Source organism: Mercenaria mercenaria, chromosome 14 (genome assembly GCF_021730395.1).
Source record: "Mercenaria mercenaria strain notata chromosome 14, MADL_Memer_1, whole genome shotgun sequence".
In the NCBI taxonomy this organism is placed as follows: domain Eukaryota; kingdom Metazoa; phylum Mollusca; class Bivalvia; order Venerida; family Veneridae; genus Mercenaria; species Mercenaria mercenaria.
In genome coordinates, this window is record NC_069374.1 from 29,564,723 (window position 1) to 29,585,789 (window position 21,067).

A 21,067-nucleotide genomic window follows, 5' to 3' on the forward strand; every position below is an offset into this window, starting at 1 on the left:
CAACAGGTCAAATCAAAGGAAAAGCTTGTTAACACCCTAGAGGCCACATTTGTGACCCTATCTTCATGAAGCTTGGTAAGAATGTTTATCTTGATGATTCATAGGCCAAGTTCGAACTGGGTCATATGTGGTCAAAAACTAGGTCAACCGGTGAAAGCAAAGGAAAAGCTTCTTAACACTGTTGAGGCCAGATTGTTAACACCCTAGAGGCCACTACCCTATCTTCATGAAACTTGGTCAAAATGTTTATCATGATGATTCCTAGGCCAAGTTCGAAACTGGGTCATGTGGGGTCAAAAACTAGGTCACTCACTCAAATTTAAGGAAAAGCTTGTTAACATTCTAGAGGCCATATTTATGACCCTATCTTCATAAATCTTGGTAAGAATGTTTATCTTGATGATTCCAAGGCCAAGTTTAACAGGCGAGCGATATAGGGTCATTATGACCCTCTAAAGAGGTTATTTACATTAACAGATGTAATTTCATTAAACAGATATTGCTTACAATAACGAAAAATCTCGAAAATATTTGTCAAGATTAATGAGAACCAGGTCAATATTTTAGAAATATTTCACTACAGGAGTGCAGTAAAAAAGTAAAAAAAAAAAAAAAAAAAAAAAAAATTCTGATAAGGCAACCAAATGCGGCCCTATTTCTCAGAGTTATTGGCCTTCTTTCAGTTTTAAAAAGTTCGCTTTGTGCTGAACTCTCAAGTCCATTGCCCTGCGGTGAGGACTGATAACATCGGTGATCGCTTGTTTTCATCTTTTGACGTAAATGTTAGGTGCGACCATATACATAGACTACCTTCTAGACAATGATAGATCTTTTTTTAAATTTTCTTTTTAAAAATGTGAATGTAGACAGTTTATAGCCTATGTCCAATATCATGATATTACAACCAATTCTCTGCGAAAATCGCTAAAATAGACTTGCATTGGTCACTTTCCCATAAAATAACAGAAAAAAACAAAAGTTGAAATTTTGTGACAAATTCTTTATGATCAAATTAGTGGCTAGCCTAACATAGACATGACACCTTGAAATGTTAAACGAACCGACGAAAGCTTGAAACATAAGCTCTTGAGCCTGTCTCATTGTTAAAATCCAACTAAACAGGCTGTGGATACATTTTGTATAATTTTCTAGGAGGCCAATGATCCTTATCATCAGAAAAATCTAGTGTAAGCATCATATCGCGCGCCAAGACTTAATTGTTTTTCGCTGTCGTCAGTTAACAATGGTTCCAAAAAACAGCAGTCGCAAGCTAGAACGATTGTGTCATTTATTCCATTCTTCAATAAAATAGTTACGAGTAATACAGCTATATTTCACTAAGTTAAGTAGTTTTCTGTTGATTCATTAAAAGTTTTTATTATGAGAAGCAGATGTATGCCCGTCGTCAACACATCAATAATTAACCATTAGCCTTGCAGCCTGATCATGGTCTGCACTGTTCGCCATTCAGTCAGTATCTTTTTTGGTAATCACCCCTTTTAACAGTTAATGGTACTGTCCAAATTGAAAGATGGACAAGTTCATTACAGAAATTTAGCAGGGTAAGGGTTAAAACTGGTTGATAGGGTATGAGGAAATGGATCGGCGCTATCGGAATCTGGTGCGACTCCGCAGGGCAAGTGTTCGGTGCGTTCAGATTTGGTGCTTCATGTCGACACGATACAATTACAATAATTTAGAAATAAATTAAAATACATATGTGCAAGGAAAACACAGTCAAATGGGAATGTCTGGCATATTTTTTAATCATTTAAGTTTTTGAGGTATGGACAGTAAATTTAAGTACCCGTTTAGCACACCTATCTTTTACTTTGTTACTGAATTGTGATATTTTATATTTTATTTCAAAATAAAAATAAAAGAAGAACCCTTATCATGCTGGTCACGACTGATTCTGCCTTTGTGACCAGTGTTGATCATGATTAGCCTGCAAATCAATGCAGTCTGATCAAGATTTGCACTGTTCGCCATTCAGACGGTATCTTTTTGGTAAGCACCCCTTTAGACAGTTAATGGCACTGTCAAAAATGAAAGATGGACAAGTTCATTATAGAAATTTAGCAGGGTGACAGCTAAGATACTGTCATGTAGCAGATTGATATTTCAGGTTGCAGAGTACTGGTAATTAGTCTGTTCAGCTCGTCAAAACAGTGTTCAGATAATTTAAGTTATAAAGATGTTTTTTGTTTGTTTCTAGTTTCATGAATATTTCATAATTAACCACCTGCGTGTAAGATTCTACGAGAATAACTGTAAAATTTCCAGTGCTCAGGTAAATTGGTCCCCTTGATACTACAGTAAAACACTGGCACCCATCTATTTTTTGGAGATCCTTTCTATCCCTTGTGCTTTTCAGTAAACGTTGCTGTATTTTATCAAACAAGATACGAAAAATCTTTTCATGAAACAGTGAACTTTATAAATCGTTGGGTCTGACTTGTCGACGTAGCGTTGTACAATAAGTATAGGTTTAAGTTGAATACAACGGTTTTAAGACATTAATTTCGAGCGAGCGTTAGCGAAGCGAGAAATAAATATCTTAAAACAGCCGTATTTAACTTAAAACTATCTTACAGTAAGCCCCAGGTACAGGTACAGTGTTATTGGGCTGAGTCTATTAAATCGTAAACATTTGAGCCGCGCCATGAGAAAACCAACATAGTGGGTGTGCGAACAGCATGGATCCAGACCAGCCTGCGCATCCGCGCAGTCTGGTCAGGATCCATGCTGTTCGTTAACAGTTTCTCCAATTCCAATAGGCTTTAAAAGCGAACAGCATGGAGCCTGACCAGACTGCGCGGATGCGCAGGCTGGTCTGGATCCATGCTGGTCGCACACCCACTATGTTGGTTTTCCCATGACACGGCTCATTTAACAATTAAACCGTTTAATCCCTTGTGGGATTCTTGTCATCTTTCTTCAACTTTAACTTATTAACTGCACGTACATTTCGAGCTAGAGTTTTGTTACTGACTTTGTTTAGAAATGTTACAGACATAAGAAACGCACACCGAATTTTCTCTTTAACAAACAGATGGTATTTTTCACTGCTGTTTACAAGCCTAACCGATTGCTTAATTCAACTCATTGTTGTTGTTTTTTGTTTACCACCGGTGCTGTACTGAAAAGGGTTCTTCATATTTTGTGCAGTATAAAGATAGACATGTTTACTAATCATTGTAACACAGTCTGCCCATGTGCACACATAAGTTATTTACGATACTTCATCAGGCTCAACGTGAATTCCGAAATACACGCGTACAGCAGGCGCTTCCATGCCCGAGTGGTTAAGGTCTTCGAATCACGCCCCCCCACCACCACCCACACCCACACATAACCTCGTCCCTCGCTTGATGAAATAATATTAAGAGGGGAACCTGGGGTCTTCCTTCACCATCAAAGCTGTAAAAGTCGCCATATGACATCAACTGTGACGGCGTGACTCTATACCCAACAAAACCTTTGTAATTCCTGAACGTATCAGCTACGGCTAGGAATACAACGAAATCGATCACGGAGAATCTCTTAACTGGCTGATAGCGAAGCATGCGATAATGCTGGCCTTTAGAATAATAATGATAATAACTTTATTTAAAAAGGGTAACATATTTGGCTATAGCCAGTCTAACATAGGGCCCGCTTACTTAAATCTTCATGGTATAAGTTTAAAATCTGGGCAATATCAGAAGATAAAATTATGTGAAAGTGGTTAAAGAAAAATGTTGTTTGTAATCCGCGCACCAAAATCCTTGTAATATTTTCTTTGCAAATTTATTAATGAAAATCAACAGAAAAGCTCTAGAAATGGTCCAAGAAACATGTATGCATATTTTCCCCTTGCGTTTCAGTAAAATTTAGGACGGGCGCCTTCGACTTGAAATTACAGAAATTCAACTGATACTTAAGCTACTGGCAAATGAACGCACGTCATTAAATATACATTGTATATAATAACTTGTTGGCTTTTGGTAAAATTTGTAGTGCCGGCTTTTATAGAACTGTCAACCGAACGTTGAAGAAATTATACCAAAAATGCTGTGTACATCCTTTGAAATTAATCAGTTTTTATCATGTCACGTTAATTAAAGGCCAAGTTCACAATCTCTTTTGAACCTCAGTAAAGAATGTTTCATGGGCATCTGCTGGATAAGTTTATTGAAACGTAATTACATACTGTGATGTACTACCTCATTCATGTAAAAGTTTCAAAAGCGATTATCAATATGTGACAACGAATGCGATTTGTCTTCTTATTTTTTTTTGCCATTTTAGCGACAATGTATTCCGATTCCGATATTCTAATCAATATCCACTGTCTTTTTTCTTCATTTGATATGTTAATATTCTTTATGCGGGCTAGATAATTGTGTTTTAGTAATAAATACGTCATTTCCGCATTATGGCGACATTGGAAAGTCTGTACTTGAAACTGAAGAATGCTGTGAACTCCTGGAATAGGATCGTTTCCTAAACGGACTTCCATACAGTGACCTTGGTGTGACGGCTGCACTGCTGTATCCCGAACTAAAAGCCCCGTTTGACATCGGGGAACCAGGTCTTCCCTCAAGGTCTGTGTTGATTCCCGGCAGTTGACTTATAAAAATCACCATTTTGCGGTGACTTTTTATCTTTAGGTCGGAACAATAGTATCCCATGATAGACCAGGGCATGACGGTTGACGTGATCTCGTACCGGAACTGCGGAGATGCGCACGCGATCGTTTTTTCCAGCAGATACAATATCCCAGGAAGCACCTGCGCAGCGTTCAATGACTTCAGAGAAACCAGGGAACAATTTCCGTTTTCGCAGCAGTGGAGAGAAAGGAATATACCTAAGAGATCTCGGAGATCCTGTTCGTTTTCACATTTGGCAATAAAAGTTGACAGCGAATCGTACGTTTGAAACATGTCCCTACACACCATTGGACATTCTGTGTGAATAATGTCCTTGATGTTGACATGAGTGGTTGCCAAGTTCAGCGCGTGCTTGACTTTGTCATGTAAGCGTTCAAAGACTAACCAGACGAGATACGTTCTCAATGACCAGACGAACAACCCCGCCAACGTGTCCCGCCATGTTGCACCCATGTACCGGCATGGGAGACTCGAGCTGATATCTCGTATAACAGTGATCCTTGGACGTTTCCTGCAGTAGTTGTTCACAGGGATTATTTTACACATTGGCCACGGATCTTCCTCCAACATGAACTCGACCTCATGACGCCATTTCCGGCCTGCGTAGTTGAAGCACTCACGCAGATAATATATCTCTAACTCTGCATCTGTTTCATCCTGATTTTTAACCATATGCACAGGTCCTCCAGGTTTAAATATGTCATATTTCTCAAATTCCTCGTGCACTGTCTTAGTAATTAAAAGTCTCGACACTGATTTGTCTTCTGCGGGGTAATCTAAAACTTCTAGAAAATAAATATTCATATTTGTGAATATACTTTCCTTCTCGTCATGTGAAAGGGGTATAGCTAGTTTGATGTTACCAAGCGACGTTTGCTCTTCAGGTCCGAGGCGTTCTTCCAAGTCGGGTTTGAACCAGAGTCCTCGTATCATGTGATAGTCTCTGAGCACACTGTAGTCATCCGTAGCCTGCAAAGTTGTGCTTTGGCTCGCAAAAATTGGTACAGCATCGTCAAACGTAAGAATGCTTGTGACGCAATCAAATTTTGTGTAGTACGTCTGCAGGACTGGTGAAAGTTGGTCAGTTTTTAAAGTTCCGGAGATGAGATAGTACTGACGTGCATCATGGGAAGGTCGCCACAAGGTCAGAGTGTCGTCCAACAGATAGATGTCTCTGATCTTCAGAAGTGGGGGAACCTTTCTAACATCTTGCTCCTGCAATGTGAAAAAAATACATGTTTCAGTCTATAACTTGGATCAGGTTTGGCTCCGCGATTAAGGGATTACCAGAGACGCTCGGGATATATTACACTGGCCGTACCTTTATCAAGTGGTTCCAACGTTGTCTGAGTCGTGATATTTCTAAGGGACTGAGTGGACGAATTCGGACATTTCCGGTTTTGTGCGGGACCGTTGTTTATACCGGTATATACCGGATCAAATGAGAACGACGAGCGTCCAGCCTGTTTCTTAGCACAGGGTTTCCTAAAACACTCAACGGGGGAAGACTTTTTTGACAACGTTTGAGAACATCGCATTATACTGTACAGTGCTTGTCGGGATCGACAAAGAATAAAGACAAAGAATGCGTATTTTTTTTTAGAAATATTTAGGTCGTCTGAAATCAGCCAGTTAAAGCCCCAACTTTTATGGCAGTGAGTTTTGTAGGAGGAGCCTATCAAATAACAACGCTACTCTAGGCTGTCTGTCAGCTAAAAATAGCTCACTTTCAATGATTCACAGGCAAATGTAAACAATGGTCAGTTGAAGAAGAAATTTGAACTAGTTTGCATGTTTTGATGGTTAAAAACTATTTTTATCCATATTGTGCATCCGTATCAGTATTAATCCTATGAAAAATTGAGTCAAGACTAGCATTCCTGATTTTTAATTTTGTTTATGTAAATTTAACAATGAAACTCAAAATTAAACATTCATTTAACTAAAATTCTGTCATTGCAGGCTGGTCCATTAATTGAGATAACCTAGCAATAAATGTAGAAATAATAGACTATTTAAGTCTGGGATGCAGAACAATACACATAAATTAGCAAGTGCTGCTGTGATAAGGACTAATAAAAATGATAAGCTATTTGAAATAATATTCATCACTGTATGTCTCTAATTAGTAGTTCCCTATTTCTTTAAAACATTTTTTTATGATATGACATATTATAAAGATATAACTGTAGAAATGACTATGATATTCTATTTGGTTTAAAAATTCAAAATTACTTTCTGGAGAAGTTTTGCAATTCACTCTAGGTGTTATTTCCATTGATACATATGCAGCCTTCTGACGATCAGGTTTGTTGATGAAATTAACCATGTGGGAATTGTTTACATTCTCTGTTCCTCTAGGGTTCATGACCTCATTAGCTTCTCCCGGCTAATTCAAATTTTTGGCAGTTAGGTTTAAATAATTTTTTGAAACAATACTTCAACATTTTTTGTTTTAAAAAATAAAATCACCAATTGATAAAGAATATTTCAATGTGTATTTATGCATTTTTTTCATAACTTTTTATTCAGTGGTTTATTTAAAATTTTGAAAAAGGGCTCTCTGATGTGAAACATGCATAATTTATATAAAAACCTGCCCCAGCACCATCTTGTGGCTTTTATATGGCAGTTGGGGGTTTAAGCACTGTATGTAATCATGATAATGCGAGATTCTAAAAAATGACAAAATTCGGATTTGACCAAAGAACTATAAAATTATTTTCATAGCTATTTGGATTGAGAAAACGGAACAAATCTCAGCTAACAATTGCGTTTCATGCGCACCATTCAGTAACAGGTAAAAATTCCTTTAGAATTTATACGGAATTCAACACCCTGCCAATGTGACACGTACAAGTGCAGTTTTCATCCGAATTACAAGGGGAGTAAAATATTATGTGAAAAGTAATTAAGCTAGACTATGTTACTTCCCTTGTCTTAATTTATTTACGGCTTTAATAGTTATCTCCCTTGCCGATGCATGCCGTTTTTTTCTTTAATCTTTTTTTTTTACTGTGCAAAACTGGCCGATAATAATCTTAAAAAATAAAGAATGTTTTAAAAGTAACTCAAAAATTAATTTTGTGTCGATTTATTATCTTTCATAGTTAAAAGAACTTTGCAGTTGTAAAATAGTTTATATAGAAATATTTTCAACACCTGCAGCATGTATCCGGTGTGGTCTAGTGGTTAGGATTCCTGGTTTTCACCCAGGCGGCCCGGGTTCGATTCCCGGCACCGGAACATTTTTTTTTTTTTACTTTTTTCCAAGCGACATTTCCAAGCGACATTTCCAGCATCGGAACATTTATCAATTTATGAACGATGTATTCTCATATAACATCGATACACGTTTCGTTTGTATATATACTATCTAAATGTTTTGTCAAACTGCATTTGACAAAAGCGTGCACGTGTTACTCGAAATTTCGAGTTACTAACTTCCATAGTTTACGTTGAGGTATAAGTACTGGCTGTGAATAGATGCCTCGTGCAGCACTCAGGTAGTCCGAGACGGTCGTAAAGACCGGGCAGCGTTCGCTCTTACAAAAGACCAACCATTTCAATGGTTTTCGACCTGGTTCGAGCCCCTTCCATCGGGTTTCACAATACATATGAATGAGGGTGTACTCTGGATACAGTTTGAAAACTGGGGTAGCTCTAGAGACTATGTCATACACATTTTTAAAGTAGCGTAGTAACGTTTTAAAACCTTTGACGTTCAAACTAATACCTCGATAAATTTAAGAAATAGAGCGTACGTGACACTTTTGTTCTTACTTAAAATCTGGCATTAAAATGAGTTTTTTAAGATTTTATAAAAAGTTAACATAATAACATAAATTGCATATTAGACCAGTGTGTTGTAAAACATACTATCTGCGAAACCTGTAATATTTGTCCGATGCTCTGCCGACAGAGTTACCCGGTCGCTTGCACATTTTTTTTTGTTGAACTTCTTTCATAAAGTTTAAACTTTATGTTAAAAACAGATGAAACACACTATGCATAATTTTATGGTTAGAAAAGTGATACTTTTAATACTGCACATGAACTTTTACGATTAGAGCCATAAAGGAGGTGTGTGTGTGTGTGTGTGTGTGTGTGTGCGTGTGCGTGTGCGTGCGCGTGTGTATGAGTAGGTGGGGGGAGGGGGAGAGATAACAAAAACAAAAACAACAATAAATTCAATTGAACTATCTACTATATTCATTAGTATTCATTTTTTTGACAAATATCAGAGAAAACAATTATCGAAAATCATTTAACAAAATATTTTTGTTGTTGTATTAAAACATCACCAATAAAGGTATTATGACCCTGTAAGTACCAAAAAATGATGACAGAAACAACTATCAAAATTTATGATAGTAGATTACTTTATTTAAAAAATAATATTCTCTTCAATCAATGTTTGTGAGCTAATAAAACAAGAGAACCATGATCCTGTATCGTTCACCTGACTCACTTCTTACATCTTCAAACGTCATGGATACAGCTTTCAGAAAGAAAAATGGCTTCTGAAATTTTAACTTACAACGTTTATTTGACAAAATGACATCCTGTTTCTGACAAACATTTTGAAAAAAGTTTCTGAAGATAAGTTAAAAAATGTTGCCTCTAATGTATTTATAAGCTTTTTTATGATTTAACCTAATGATACAGCTTTTTACCTAAGATTACCCAGTTTCGAACATTGCCTAGACTCCACAAATAAAACATTCTGATAAATTTACATTAAGACAAGGTAGAAATGGTCGCCTTTGGCTTTCATATCCTTTGACCTTGTGACTTCATGTTTGAAACTAGAATAACTCAGTTTCAAATTTAATCTAAAATACAAACGATCTGACCATGTGTTAGATAAATTTCTCTCTATATAGAGTTAACAAAGTTTTCTATGACTTGACATAGTGATAGTTTTGACCCAAGATGGTCCACTTTCGAACTAGACTTAGATTCTCTAAAGACACTCATTCTCACAAGGATCAGGGCTTTGTTAACAGTGTTTTACTATGATCTAGCCAAGTAGTTTCGCAGATCCCAGTTTCAATCTTGCATAGATTTCATAAGGGCAAACATTCCGACAAAGTATCATGTAAATCAGGTCAAGAATATGGCCTCTTTTAAAACAGTTAATATTTTGCTATGTCGGACTTCACCAACAGACCTAATTTATCAACCAAGATGACCCAGTTTTTAATATGACATAGATTTCATAAGAAAAACATTTATTACCGACGGACGAAGACAGGCGACGGACAAAGGGGAATCACAATATCTCACCTAAATTGAGCCTTTGGTTAAAAAAATACATGACTTCCATCCTGGCAAATAAACACAACAGGTTTTCACTGGTCATGGTATTATAGTAATTTGATTAATGTATGTAGGCTTCATATAAGATAACTGTATTACGTACTAATTAAGCCATATATGGCCCATGTACATGCTGCAGTATAAAATACAATGCGAAAACATACGGAGTATTTTAGCAATCATAAAAAGAAAATACAGTATATGTACAAATTTTCAAATCATTGCTGCTGCATTTGCTTTTATTTTACCTACATGGATAAGACGCATTTTAAGACACTGAATTGTCATTTTGAGTATCATATTCACTGCTGGATGGTTCTTCGAACAAAATTCTATGTGCCTCTTCCTCCGACAGTTCGTTGGCTACACAATTTAGTTGTGATTTGGATTTCAAGAAAGACAATCTGTTGTACGCATGCTCTGTGAACTCAAAAAGTCTCAGCTCAGTTGCAAGGTCATGACCTATTTGCGCATGCTCTAGGGCGCGCACGAAATTCCCCCGTCTAAACTGGAAATCGCATTTAGCTAAACGAAAATGCATATCGAGGATTTTTGAGATTGCAATGTCCGAGTCTTCCAAATGGTTCAGGTACTGACCAGCCGTATGAATGTCGTCTGCAGGTGGGGTTAGAGAGTTCATCGTAAGTCCATTGTCTCCACATCGCAGCAACAGTATGGCTAATCGACACAGAGCGTAACCGAAACCAAATGGTCCATCTTTCCCGCCATCTCTTTTAAAATTCGTCATTGACCTCTGGAAGCTTGTTTTTGCGCTTTCAAACAGACGCTCGTAGACCTGACAAGCGTTTGGACTCCGTAGATTCAGACATGAGAGTTGAGCAGTTTTGTTTCGAGCATCGTTGATGTACAGCCAACCGGCTGCTCTTCCAGTGCATCCAACAGGGTCAGTTTCAAGAATCATCACAGCTTCGTCTAGAGTGGTTTGAAGCTTTTCCAGCTTCTTCCGGGTGATATACATTCGTGTTTTTGCTGTGAAAAGTTCGAGCAAGAAGTAGCGAGGGTTAGTCGTTTTAGGTACAAGAGCCATTGTGGAATCGATACGAGATTTTGCAGAATCAAAGTTTGTTTGAAACAAATCCCTGCTTGTCTGGAGGTAACCAATTATGCACATGAGGTCATAGTTACTAGAAAATCGAGATTGAAGCTTGCCAGATGTTTCTTCGAATTTTGAAAAATCTCCTTGATTTATTAGCGTGCTCAAGTAGTTGAACGCCACGGTCAATCGTTTGCTTAGCTTTTGGCTTTGAATAGCTGTAATTTGTTTAGGTACTATCTCTCTTCGATCATCTGTTTTACTATCATGTTCCTGCGAAACGTCTGTTGAATTTGGAATATCATTCACCTGCGATCTTTTCTTGTGTTTTCTTTTCCCATAGACAGATTTTGCGTTTTGATATTTAGTTTTTTCTTCCGCTTGGGTTTTTGTTACGGACGTTACAGGAGAATGAAAACTGGACGATGCAGTGATTTCAACCGACGTGTTTAAAGAACTTTCATTCAAATTGTCTTTTTCACAGGACGAGTTTGTAATGTCAAAAAGACGCCATCTTCTGGATGCATCGACAAAAGCGCCATCTACAGTGTCAGTTCCATTGCTCAGGGGTGTTTCGTATCTATGATTGTTTACTTCATTTTTTACAACTGAAGCATCATTAATATCTACTGTTATTTTAAGATCAGTCATGTTTTTATCACTAGCATGGATGCTGGAATCAATAAGCGTATTTAAAGTTTCTTCTTCCCCATGTCTACTATTATTTACATTAGGGTCTGCTTTCCCACAAAGTTGAATATCAGACGAAACAGATAATGCCACTTTAATGTTATCCGCAGAATTCCGTACTGTTCTTTCAACAGACGGTGTTGCTTTTAAAAGAGCGTTGGCATCACTCACGACATCAGCGTTGCTATTTTGCTCTCTAATGCTCGGAGCGGTTTGACTTCTAGAGGATTGTCCCATTGGCTGATTATCATCGGTATCATTTTCTATCTTTTCCACAATGTAGGAATATTTCTTCATTAGTGACAGTTTCAAGCTGTCTACCATGCTGGTACCATGTACACTTAGTAAAGTTTTGAACAGCGTTTCACACCGACTTCTCCTCGTGGCACTTGCTACTATATCGCCAATATCGTCTGCTGTAATCACGTGATCTTGGAACAGTTGATCGATCACGTCAGAAGGTTCGATATTGTCCAGCAGGAGACAACAATGCATTGTCATTATTCTAAGCAGACTACTGTTTATATGTGTTCTTTCATTATTCACCTTTTGAAGAAAAGTCCAACATCTCTGACATGCTTTGGTATCAGTCCATCTCTGACTGGAAAGTTCACTATCAGGTTTGACGTCTGTACTCTCGGGAATCTCCTGGCATTCACTGCTTAACTGGTCTGCTAGAAACTCATACTGTCCAACTTCTAGTGCTTTCTTGAATGACCCGTAAGCAATGGGTCCTCTTGTTGGCAGAATAGATAGAAGCAGCTGACAACGTTCTTTCCTTGTCTTAGCAGACGACACAAGTTCAAGGTCATTTTCAGTAAGAACTCCGTCTTCATACAATGTATCAAGAACTTTTCCTTTCGGTTCAAGGTCACTTACTATCTTCACACGGTTTTCTCGCAATTTTTTATTCTGATTTTCGTTCATCTTTCTGCTATTCCTTTGGAATGTTCACATACTGTATTTACTAGTCCAGTGAAATCTGGAAAAAATGTAAAAGTATAGCGACTATTCAATATTCGCGCAGACAAATTGGAGGAAATTCGCGAAACGAAGTTCACGTGAATTTAATGCGTTAACAGTGTTTGAAAACAGCTTTTGAGAGTAGTGTATCATAGTATGAAATTCATATATAGTACTTGTTGATTACTAGTAACATAATTTACATAATTGACATTACATTATAAAAATTAAGATATCTTACCTTTAGTTTAACGAAGGATGTCCTCTAAAATGGCTAAAACATGAAAATGTTTGTATATCAAAGCGGAAATATGATGTTATTAGGAAAAACCTATGGTTTCGCGTATACATACAGGAAAATACTAGAAAAGGTAAAAATAGCAATTATTTAAAAATAACATTGTTTACATACTTGATACATGACATGCGTGGACGATAGCTAACGCTGATTTATATATCAAGTAGTTTATAAACATTTCCTTATTTGTCTTTATTACCTAAAACTAATAAACATGGTTATAGTTAAAAATGGTGCGTATAGCTATATGAATCCACAGGTGGCAGTAACGTACCTAGGATACAGTATGGGTCCATGAGCAGTATGCCCTTAAATTTACTACAATTTTAATGTTTTCTTAGGAAAAAAATGACAAAAAGCCATTTTGAAAAAAAAAATTGCTCCTGTGACAATGAGCCATGAGAAAGGTGATCAAGAACAGTTTGACATGTGCACTGCTTCCAGGTCCGTATTTTTTTTTCAAAACAATATTTCCTTATCAATTGTTGGCCGCCTTTTCGGCAAAAGATTAATCTTTCTGAAAAACCTTACTTCGAAACCCAGTTCCAAACCGTTTACGCATCACAAGGGAGCAACGGCATACGAAACGATAGTGATTTCTCCACCCGAATAAATCCCACACATTTTTCGCATCGAAGTCTCCCCCTAAAACACATCAAGCTCACAATGCGAGTTTAAAATAACGATATAACCGTTCATAACAGACTAAACACAAACTGACAAGACCGAAAACTAGGTTCAACCCTACTTTGTTACTTACAAATTCGCTATTTAACATTTTCGCTTTCGGAAATTACCTTCGCCTGCCATGATTGCCGTTGACAAGACGGTGGTTGTAAAGAACGTTTTCATTGGCGGAGACAGTTTACGTATTTCAAACGTAGCGATAAAATCAAAAGAGTACCCGAATATAAACAAGCAGCGATGGCTCACGAGGATTATTTACCAAATTCAAATAAATAACAACTGGTACATAATTAAGTAGAATTGAACCTTATTTTTAGTCTTGTAAGCCTATATTTAGCCTATTCTGACTGCTTGCAGTGCTATTTTTAACTGACATGGTGTACTTGATTTGTTTTACGGGGGAGACTTCGGTGCGAAAAATGTGTGGGATTTATTCGGGTGGAGAAATCACTATCGTTTCGTATGCCGTTGGTCGCTCATGATGCGTAAACGGTTTGGAACTGGGTTTTGAAGTAAGGTTTTTCTGAAAGATTAATCTTTTGCCGAAAAGGCGGCCAACCATTAATAAGGTAATATTGTTTTGAAAAAAAAATACGGACCTGGAAGCAGTGCACATGTCAAACTGTTCTTGATCACCTTTCTCATGGCTCATTGTCACAGGAGCAAAATTTTTTCAAAATGGCTTTTTGTCATTTTTTTCCTAAGAAAACATTATAATTGTAGTAAATTTAAGTGCATATGGCTCATGGATCCATACTGTATCCTAGGTACGTTACTGCCACCTGTGTATGAATCGAGATCAGAAGACAATGTCTGCGGAGAAGTTGTCAGTTATTTGTGGAGATCTGGTCTATATTGGTACAGAATCAGGTAAAAGTCGTTAAAATAGACGGCAGCCAATATATATTTGAAATTTTACAAGTGAGCGAACGAACAAATAAAAGACAAAAATGACGGTCGGACGAGCGAACAAACAAACATACATAGAGAGCAGGATCGTGGTTGTTATATTGAGTAGTTCAAACAAGATAAGAGAAATGTACTAAATTTTAATGATGATAAGATGTTTTAGTCCGTATCAAAGCAATTAAAGTTCACAAAGAAAGATGTCTGTCGATAATTTCAATTCATTCTGATTACTATAACTAGACTGACTATGGTATTCATAACATAGTTTGGTGATACATTATACAGGTTGAGATAAAATAAAGATGTTTTAGTCATATCCGCATTTACTGACCATTATCGACCTAACATGGAGATGTGTGTATATAGATATGACATGAGGACCCGAACATGCAACTGTTTGTTTGTTTTGGGTTTAACGCCGTTTTTTCAAGATAATTTCAGTTATGTAACGGCGGACATTTAACCTAACCAGTGTTCCTGGATTCTGTACCAGTACAAACATATTCTCCGCAAGTAACTGCCAACTTCCCAACATGAATCAGAGGTGGAGGAGGCATGATTTCAGACACAATGTCTTTTATCAAATCGTCACGGAGAACATTCGCCCTGCCCGGGGATCGAAATCACGACCCCGCGACCCGTAGATATGTGCTCTCCCTACTGACCTCAGCGGGCGGGCTTGTTAAACTGCCAGCTGGCCTAACTGCAAACACAAAGTTAATGGTTCTTTTGTATAATTTTGACTAAGGGCTTCAAGCCGTGTCTCACTGAAGTAACTTTCACATGCTGCGGAATAACATTTCTATAAAGTTTCATGACACCAGAACAAATACTTTTGAAAGTACTATAATTTTGACTAAGTCAATAGCCATAAGTCTGTGCTTACTGACTGGAATCGTAAACAAAACCCGTGGTGAATAAAAATCCTGTTTTCATCACTCTGAGTCAAATACTTGTGTAGATATGTGCGACATAATATGTCCATCTGGCGGACGGACAGACCGATGGAATTTTAAGTGCCCCCTCCCCTACACTCCGAAGTAAGTGGAGAACACAAAAGTGAGTATAACGTATAAAGGAAAAATAGTTTATTCAACATTTATTTCAAGTATAGTGTCTGGTATGATGTCGCCTCAAACATATCGTACTGCAAAAGGCCCTTCTGGAATTTTGTCCGTGGCTATTACATAGTAATTTCTTAGATTTTTTTTTAAAACTTCAAGTAGGGGTAGAAGTATGCATCTTATGCGATACAGCTTGACGACATTCTCACTTGAACGCTCAAAGCTCGACTTGAACCCCCACGTGATACACGTGTGCCAGTATAACTGATCATGAAAGAGCGATTTATTTAAGCATATTATCGCATTCGCTTGATTTTGTTGGATTTCAAAATCAAAAGCGATAATCTATCAATTAATCTAATCTCGAGATTAACTTTTAATGCTTTTTAACTTTTATATGCTTTCCATTTAGTTTCCTTTATAAGTGCTTTTAAACATTTTTGTTTGTTTAGCTCAAGTAAATGCCGTGGGAATAAATATCCAGAAGTAATTAATAGTTTTCCTTTAATCAGTGTTTTCGGACGGCGTCCAATATGCTTGCATATATAAAGTAGTCATGGTAGTGTCCCGAAAAATATCTTGATCGGCGCCAAGAATAGAAAACCCAACATATCTGCCGGAAACTTTCACGCCATTTTAGAGCCCAAGTATAACTTCAAAATTTACGTCTTTATGCATGTTCAGGTTAATTTCGTGCAGAAACTATGTTTAGCGTCATAACGTACATTAGACAACAGGAATGCATAAAACTGGGCTCTTACAAAAAAGCAAAACCGAAAAGTTAGACTTTGGCTCCAGTTTGTCTCCGTTAGGTCAAGGTGAGTTCAAATGAAAGGTATGAACATAATTTTAACTGCAGAAAGATTAACTTTCTATTAATCGAATAAATGATTAGGTTTGATTGACACAAATAATAGAACATGTTACGATCAATTTCAATCAAATCATATCTCCCCATAATCTTATCATTATGCTAATTAAGATACGTTGCTGTGATAAAACACATTCTAATCTGTCCTAAAACCTGAAATGACCTTTTACATATATAGTTATATATAAGTAGTAAGAAGTAATTCAGATACTTCTATGTAGTATTGTAGTATTACTGACACCCCCCTCACCCGACCCACCCACCCACACACTTATATGTAATTCAAAATATGTAGAAAAACACATTCTTCAATGTTTGTCACGCAGTAGAATGAAGGAAAAAACTACATTACAGAATATGTCTTGGAAACATACATTGAAACCATTTTTCTTGTATCAATTTTGATTGATTTTTAATACAGCACTGACAATACTCTTCAAGAAAACGTTAGGTACAGATATTTAAAATGGGCTCTGATGTGTGCTGCAACCATTGGACGTTTCTCAGTTTTATACAGAATAAAGAAAACCACCTATTGTGCCTTAATACTATATATCTATAATTATTTTAACATAAATGTCAAATTCGCAGTATAAAGTAGTTTCGGAATTATTGCCAGTAAAATGCAGTTATAAACTAGAGCTCATACTGAAGGTAATCTATACCTCAGAGGCCAATTTTATATGTTCTGATCATGACCTTTGACCTCTAGTTGTAAACTTGACCTTGTACTAGTGACCTTGATAATGTGTGATTCTCGCCGTAATATGATGGTGGACATTTTGTGTGGTGGTTTAGAAATCCATAAAACAATTTTGAATTTGCCAACCTTCAGCCTTTTAAAACAAACTGAGCACATGTCTCGATCATACAACACCTTCCGTTACAATTTCAACATCTTTAAAAAAAAACAACTCCCAAACTATCAAATACTACTTTTTATTGCATTGATAGTAAATGGTAATCTTTAAAACATGCTGAATTTGTTTTAAAAGACTAAAAATATTGGCTGATATCTGGCAGGGGCGGCGAGGGGAGTGGGGCTTGAAAGTGTCTGTGTTCTAACACACGTATCCTTCCGTGCTGCAAGGTTTTTGTAACATATTCACATGTCACGCGTTAAAGCACACACTGACATATCAACGCGGGTTGTCGCAATTCAAACCCCGTCCTGACATTATTCCAATCTATCCGACAATAAATTATCAACTTGCGTGATGTATTTAGATATGTCACCTATTTCTTACGTAAAGTGTAATATTCTGCCAAATCAAACAACCTAAATCTGTATAAAATTAGCGCATTCAGCTTAAAGAATAATACAATTAGATATTTGAATGCAACGGTGGAGGTGAACAGTTTATGGTTGCAGTCTATAAGCAACTGTAAATTTATATGGTTGCGGCGAACTGCGAGCAGCAACAGTTTTTTTTATATAAGCAATAACAAACAGTTTCTAGTCACATTATTTACTGCAAAACCATTATATAACATGTGCAAACTTTTATTAACTACCATAACAGCAATATTTAAGTGCCGTGTGGCGGCTGTAAAAAGACTCCCCGTACTTGGATTCAGTGTTGTTATATTTTCTGGTCCTTTGGGATCATGGAGTCCATTCAACATATGTGTAATAGAGTTCCGCTTAAGCCGGTGCTAAGGGGGCGTGAGAGGTGTTGCACATTTCATTACCTCTCGTGGACAGACTCAATTAAACCGAGTCTGCTATTTGTCTTCTTGGTTGTATTTTTTGCTTCTAAAGGATCTTTTTACAGATTTTATTATATATAATTATGTATACTTTAAAAGAAATTAATATCTATTCAGGACTGAACCTCACATGAATATTGATACTTAAATCCTCTTATAGAATAATGTAATTCTGTTCGTGTAATTGTTGAAAACTTGAATGCATCAAGGTGCATCATTAATCAACTAAAAGGCTCAATGGAATATCATTTTTATGATCAATTGATAGAAAAATCTTGTAATTAAAATACAACTAAACTGCCATACATACTTCATTTTATCTTAATCTTCCCTTAGCATTTTAGTAGAACATTAACTGCAAACCATTTATGTTCGTTATTCTACCAACATTCATTTTTCGGACAACGTGTTGTCTAATTTGTGCTACACCTAAGGAAGATCTTTTGCACCCAGTGACCCTGACATATGTTTATTTTCTGCTCTTTTAGTCATTCTATGATCTTTATATATGTGTATTACTACTGTAAAAATACAAATGAAATTACATTGGTTTTATCAGTAATACCAAGAACTCTAAATACAGACTATTTAAATAATAAATTATGTGTGGATAGATTTTTCTGTCGTCGTTTCATTGTCTGGGTACCCGAGTCCCAGCCCAAGCCGGAGCTATGGTGTGTAATCTAATGATCGAAATTCTACTTTAATGGAAGCTTACATAAAAATATACGCACATTTATAAAATAAAACGTGCATTATATGTTTTAAAACAATCGTGCTTGCGAAGTTACTTTTCAACCCAGAAAGTACCCAATACATGGCAATTACTTGCAGGGCGTGCAATATATTTCATATATTGTAAAATACATCTGTATTTAATTGTGTAATTACTAAGACAAAGCATTGTCGTAATTCCATTTGTATTTTTCAATTATTTCATATCTTACAAAATGCACAATGGGCATTTAAAGTCGGCATTAAAGTGCGTACACAAAAACACGAACCACAAAAAGAGCGCACTTGCTGACATCGATTAGTTAAATATGTCATACGTTATTTTTCAAACACCTAAAACAAAAGAACAATAACTTTATGTCAAATATTTAAAAATACTATATTTTGCCATGAAACGCTATTTCCATTTAAAACAATACCAGAAAAAAAGTTTTTATAGAAAAAAAGTATTTCTTTAATACGGAAAAGAAAATACGAATAGGATAAAGAGTTCATACCATATCTTCGTCCATCTTCTCTTAAATATCCTGAAAAAACTTTTTTTTTGTTAGTTTGCACAAGTAACTCCAACTTTGTACAAGAATATTAGGTTTCTTAAACTGGAGTGGTTCAAAATTCCGCGGATAGTTTGTGCTATTGTTTCAAGTGTCTTAATTGCGGCTCGTTTAATTTGGCACCCACTCACGCCCTTTTTTAGACGCGACTGCTTGCCAGATTTTATTAAACTACCGGAGCGCTCGGCCGTGATTTAATTTTTTAACTGCTTTGCAAATTGGCAGCGAATAGTTTGTAAACTAGGATCAAATAATGTTGACATAACACTGTGTACACCTGTTAAATGTATTATACATATTAAACATTATTTAAGATATGAGACGGAAAATATTGTATGTTTTGAATTAATGTATTGAAGTTAAGCAAACTTTATGTATATATGCTCAGCCTAAGGCTTTAAAATTTTTGTTTGCCAAAGTAATAGTTTATTTTCTCCGGTCAGTTTAGATCATGACCGCGAATTAGGATTCCCATGACCGGTTAAGAATAATAAAAGCAGTATACAACATACTTGGAGCCTGAAAGGTTTCATCACGTGCGCACGTGATACAGAAACCTTTCGGAATGTAAGGCTTGCAAATTTTGTAGTTTTTTTTCTCTCATCACGTCATGCAAAACTATCTCCACATCTCCTCGTATTTGAAGGAAATATGTACAAAGTAAATTTGCTGACTTATTGCCAGTCATATTTAGTTCAATGAGAAAGGCACAGAGTGTTAACAAATTTGATGTTGTTGTTGTTGCATGGAACTTACTTTTGGCTTTACTGATTAGGAGATAAAGCTAAGTTTCTTTTTTAGTCATGGACGGCAAATCACCACCCTTCGGACAAGCTAGGAATCGAGCCTATTAATTTTAGCATCTACCTAACGGAAGTTTCTGGAATTTTTATCTGTGCCTCACACCGAGGGGTGTAGCAGGACTAAGACTGAATTGATGTAAATGACGTCAAAACGGCCTACATTTATGAATGAATGAATGTAATCCGTGTCTTACTTTGAGAAAAAAGTGCTTCTTTTATTTTCATTTCTTCAGTTATTTGTATAAAACGGGATGCATGAAAATAATTTAACGGTATGCAAGACAAATAATCTATCATTGGCTGCATAGGCGGGGATGGAATAGCCTGGCATGCTGGTGCCCGCATAAACACCCGCATTTGCATCAAAACGTTCCGCTGATATGTCATGGCATGAACAAAATCTCTGGGGTTTTTTTCTCTGTCCAGGTTCCAATATGTTAAACAGTATAATCGGACTCAAGTAAAGAATAAGACTGTCCCTCTCAAGTGTGGTTTGTATATTCGGATATGACTTTATTTCTATATTACAAAACAATCCGGGATTACAAGGTCGACGGAAGCGGATTTTTATGTCGCTGTGTGTATTTATCTGACAAATTAACGAATAGCACTGTCAAGTGTTTTGCTACATATTAATTCACGGAAATATCATTGCTTCACTTTTTCTTGGAAAGTTTGAAATTATTCATTATGAAACTGTCTTTATACTTGGAAACCTCTGTTTTCGTTTTCTTTTCGTAACCCTTAGATTT

General features: G+C 36.5%; 2 protein-coding genes and 1 non-coding gene across 3 annotated transcripts; 1 reads left to right on the plus strand and 2 right to left on the minus strand.

The window, feature by feature from the left end:
• Positions 1–3,824: 3,824 nt before the first annotated feature.
• LOC123527132 (uncharacterized) lies at positions 3,825–19,708 on the minus strand. Its single transcript, XM_045306417.2, has 2 exons — positions 19,456–19,708; positions 3,825–5,870 (listed from the first exon to the last, which is right to left on the minus strand). The coding sequence occupies exons 1-2, from the start codon at positions 19,468–19,470 to the stop codon at positions 4,419–4,421; spliced, it is 1,467 nt and encodes a 488-aa protein (XP_045162352.2). The 5' UTR covers positions 19,471–19,708; the 3' UTR covers positions 3,825–4,418.
• Positions 7,830–7,901, plus strand: Trnae-uuc (transfer RNA glutamic acid (anticodon UUC)). The gene has a single exon. It is a non-coding gene; the product is annotated as a tRNA-Glu (tRNA).
• On the minus strand, positions 8,845–13,063 carry LOC123527131 (uncharacterized). The gene is made up of 2 exons (XM_045306416.2): positions 12,926–13,063; positions 8,845–12,703 (listed from the first exon to the last, which is right to left on the minus strand). Exon 2 carries the CDS (start codon positions 12,646–12,648, stop codon positions 10,246–10,248), a length of 2,403 nt encoding a protein of 800 aa, XP_045162351.2. The 5' UTR covers positions 12,649–12,703; positions 12,926–13,063; the 3' UTR covers positions 8,845–10,245.
• Positions 19,709–21,067: the final 1,359 nt, after the last annotated feature.

What these genes read in the sequence shown, in the direction of transcription:
- LOC123527131 (XM_045306416.2), bottom strand. Translation starts at nt 12,648, where the DNA reads ATGAACGAAAATCAGAATAAAAAATTGCGAGAAAACCGTGTGAAGATA.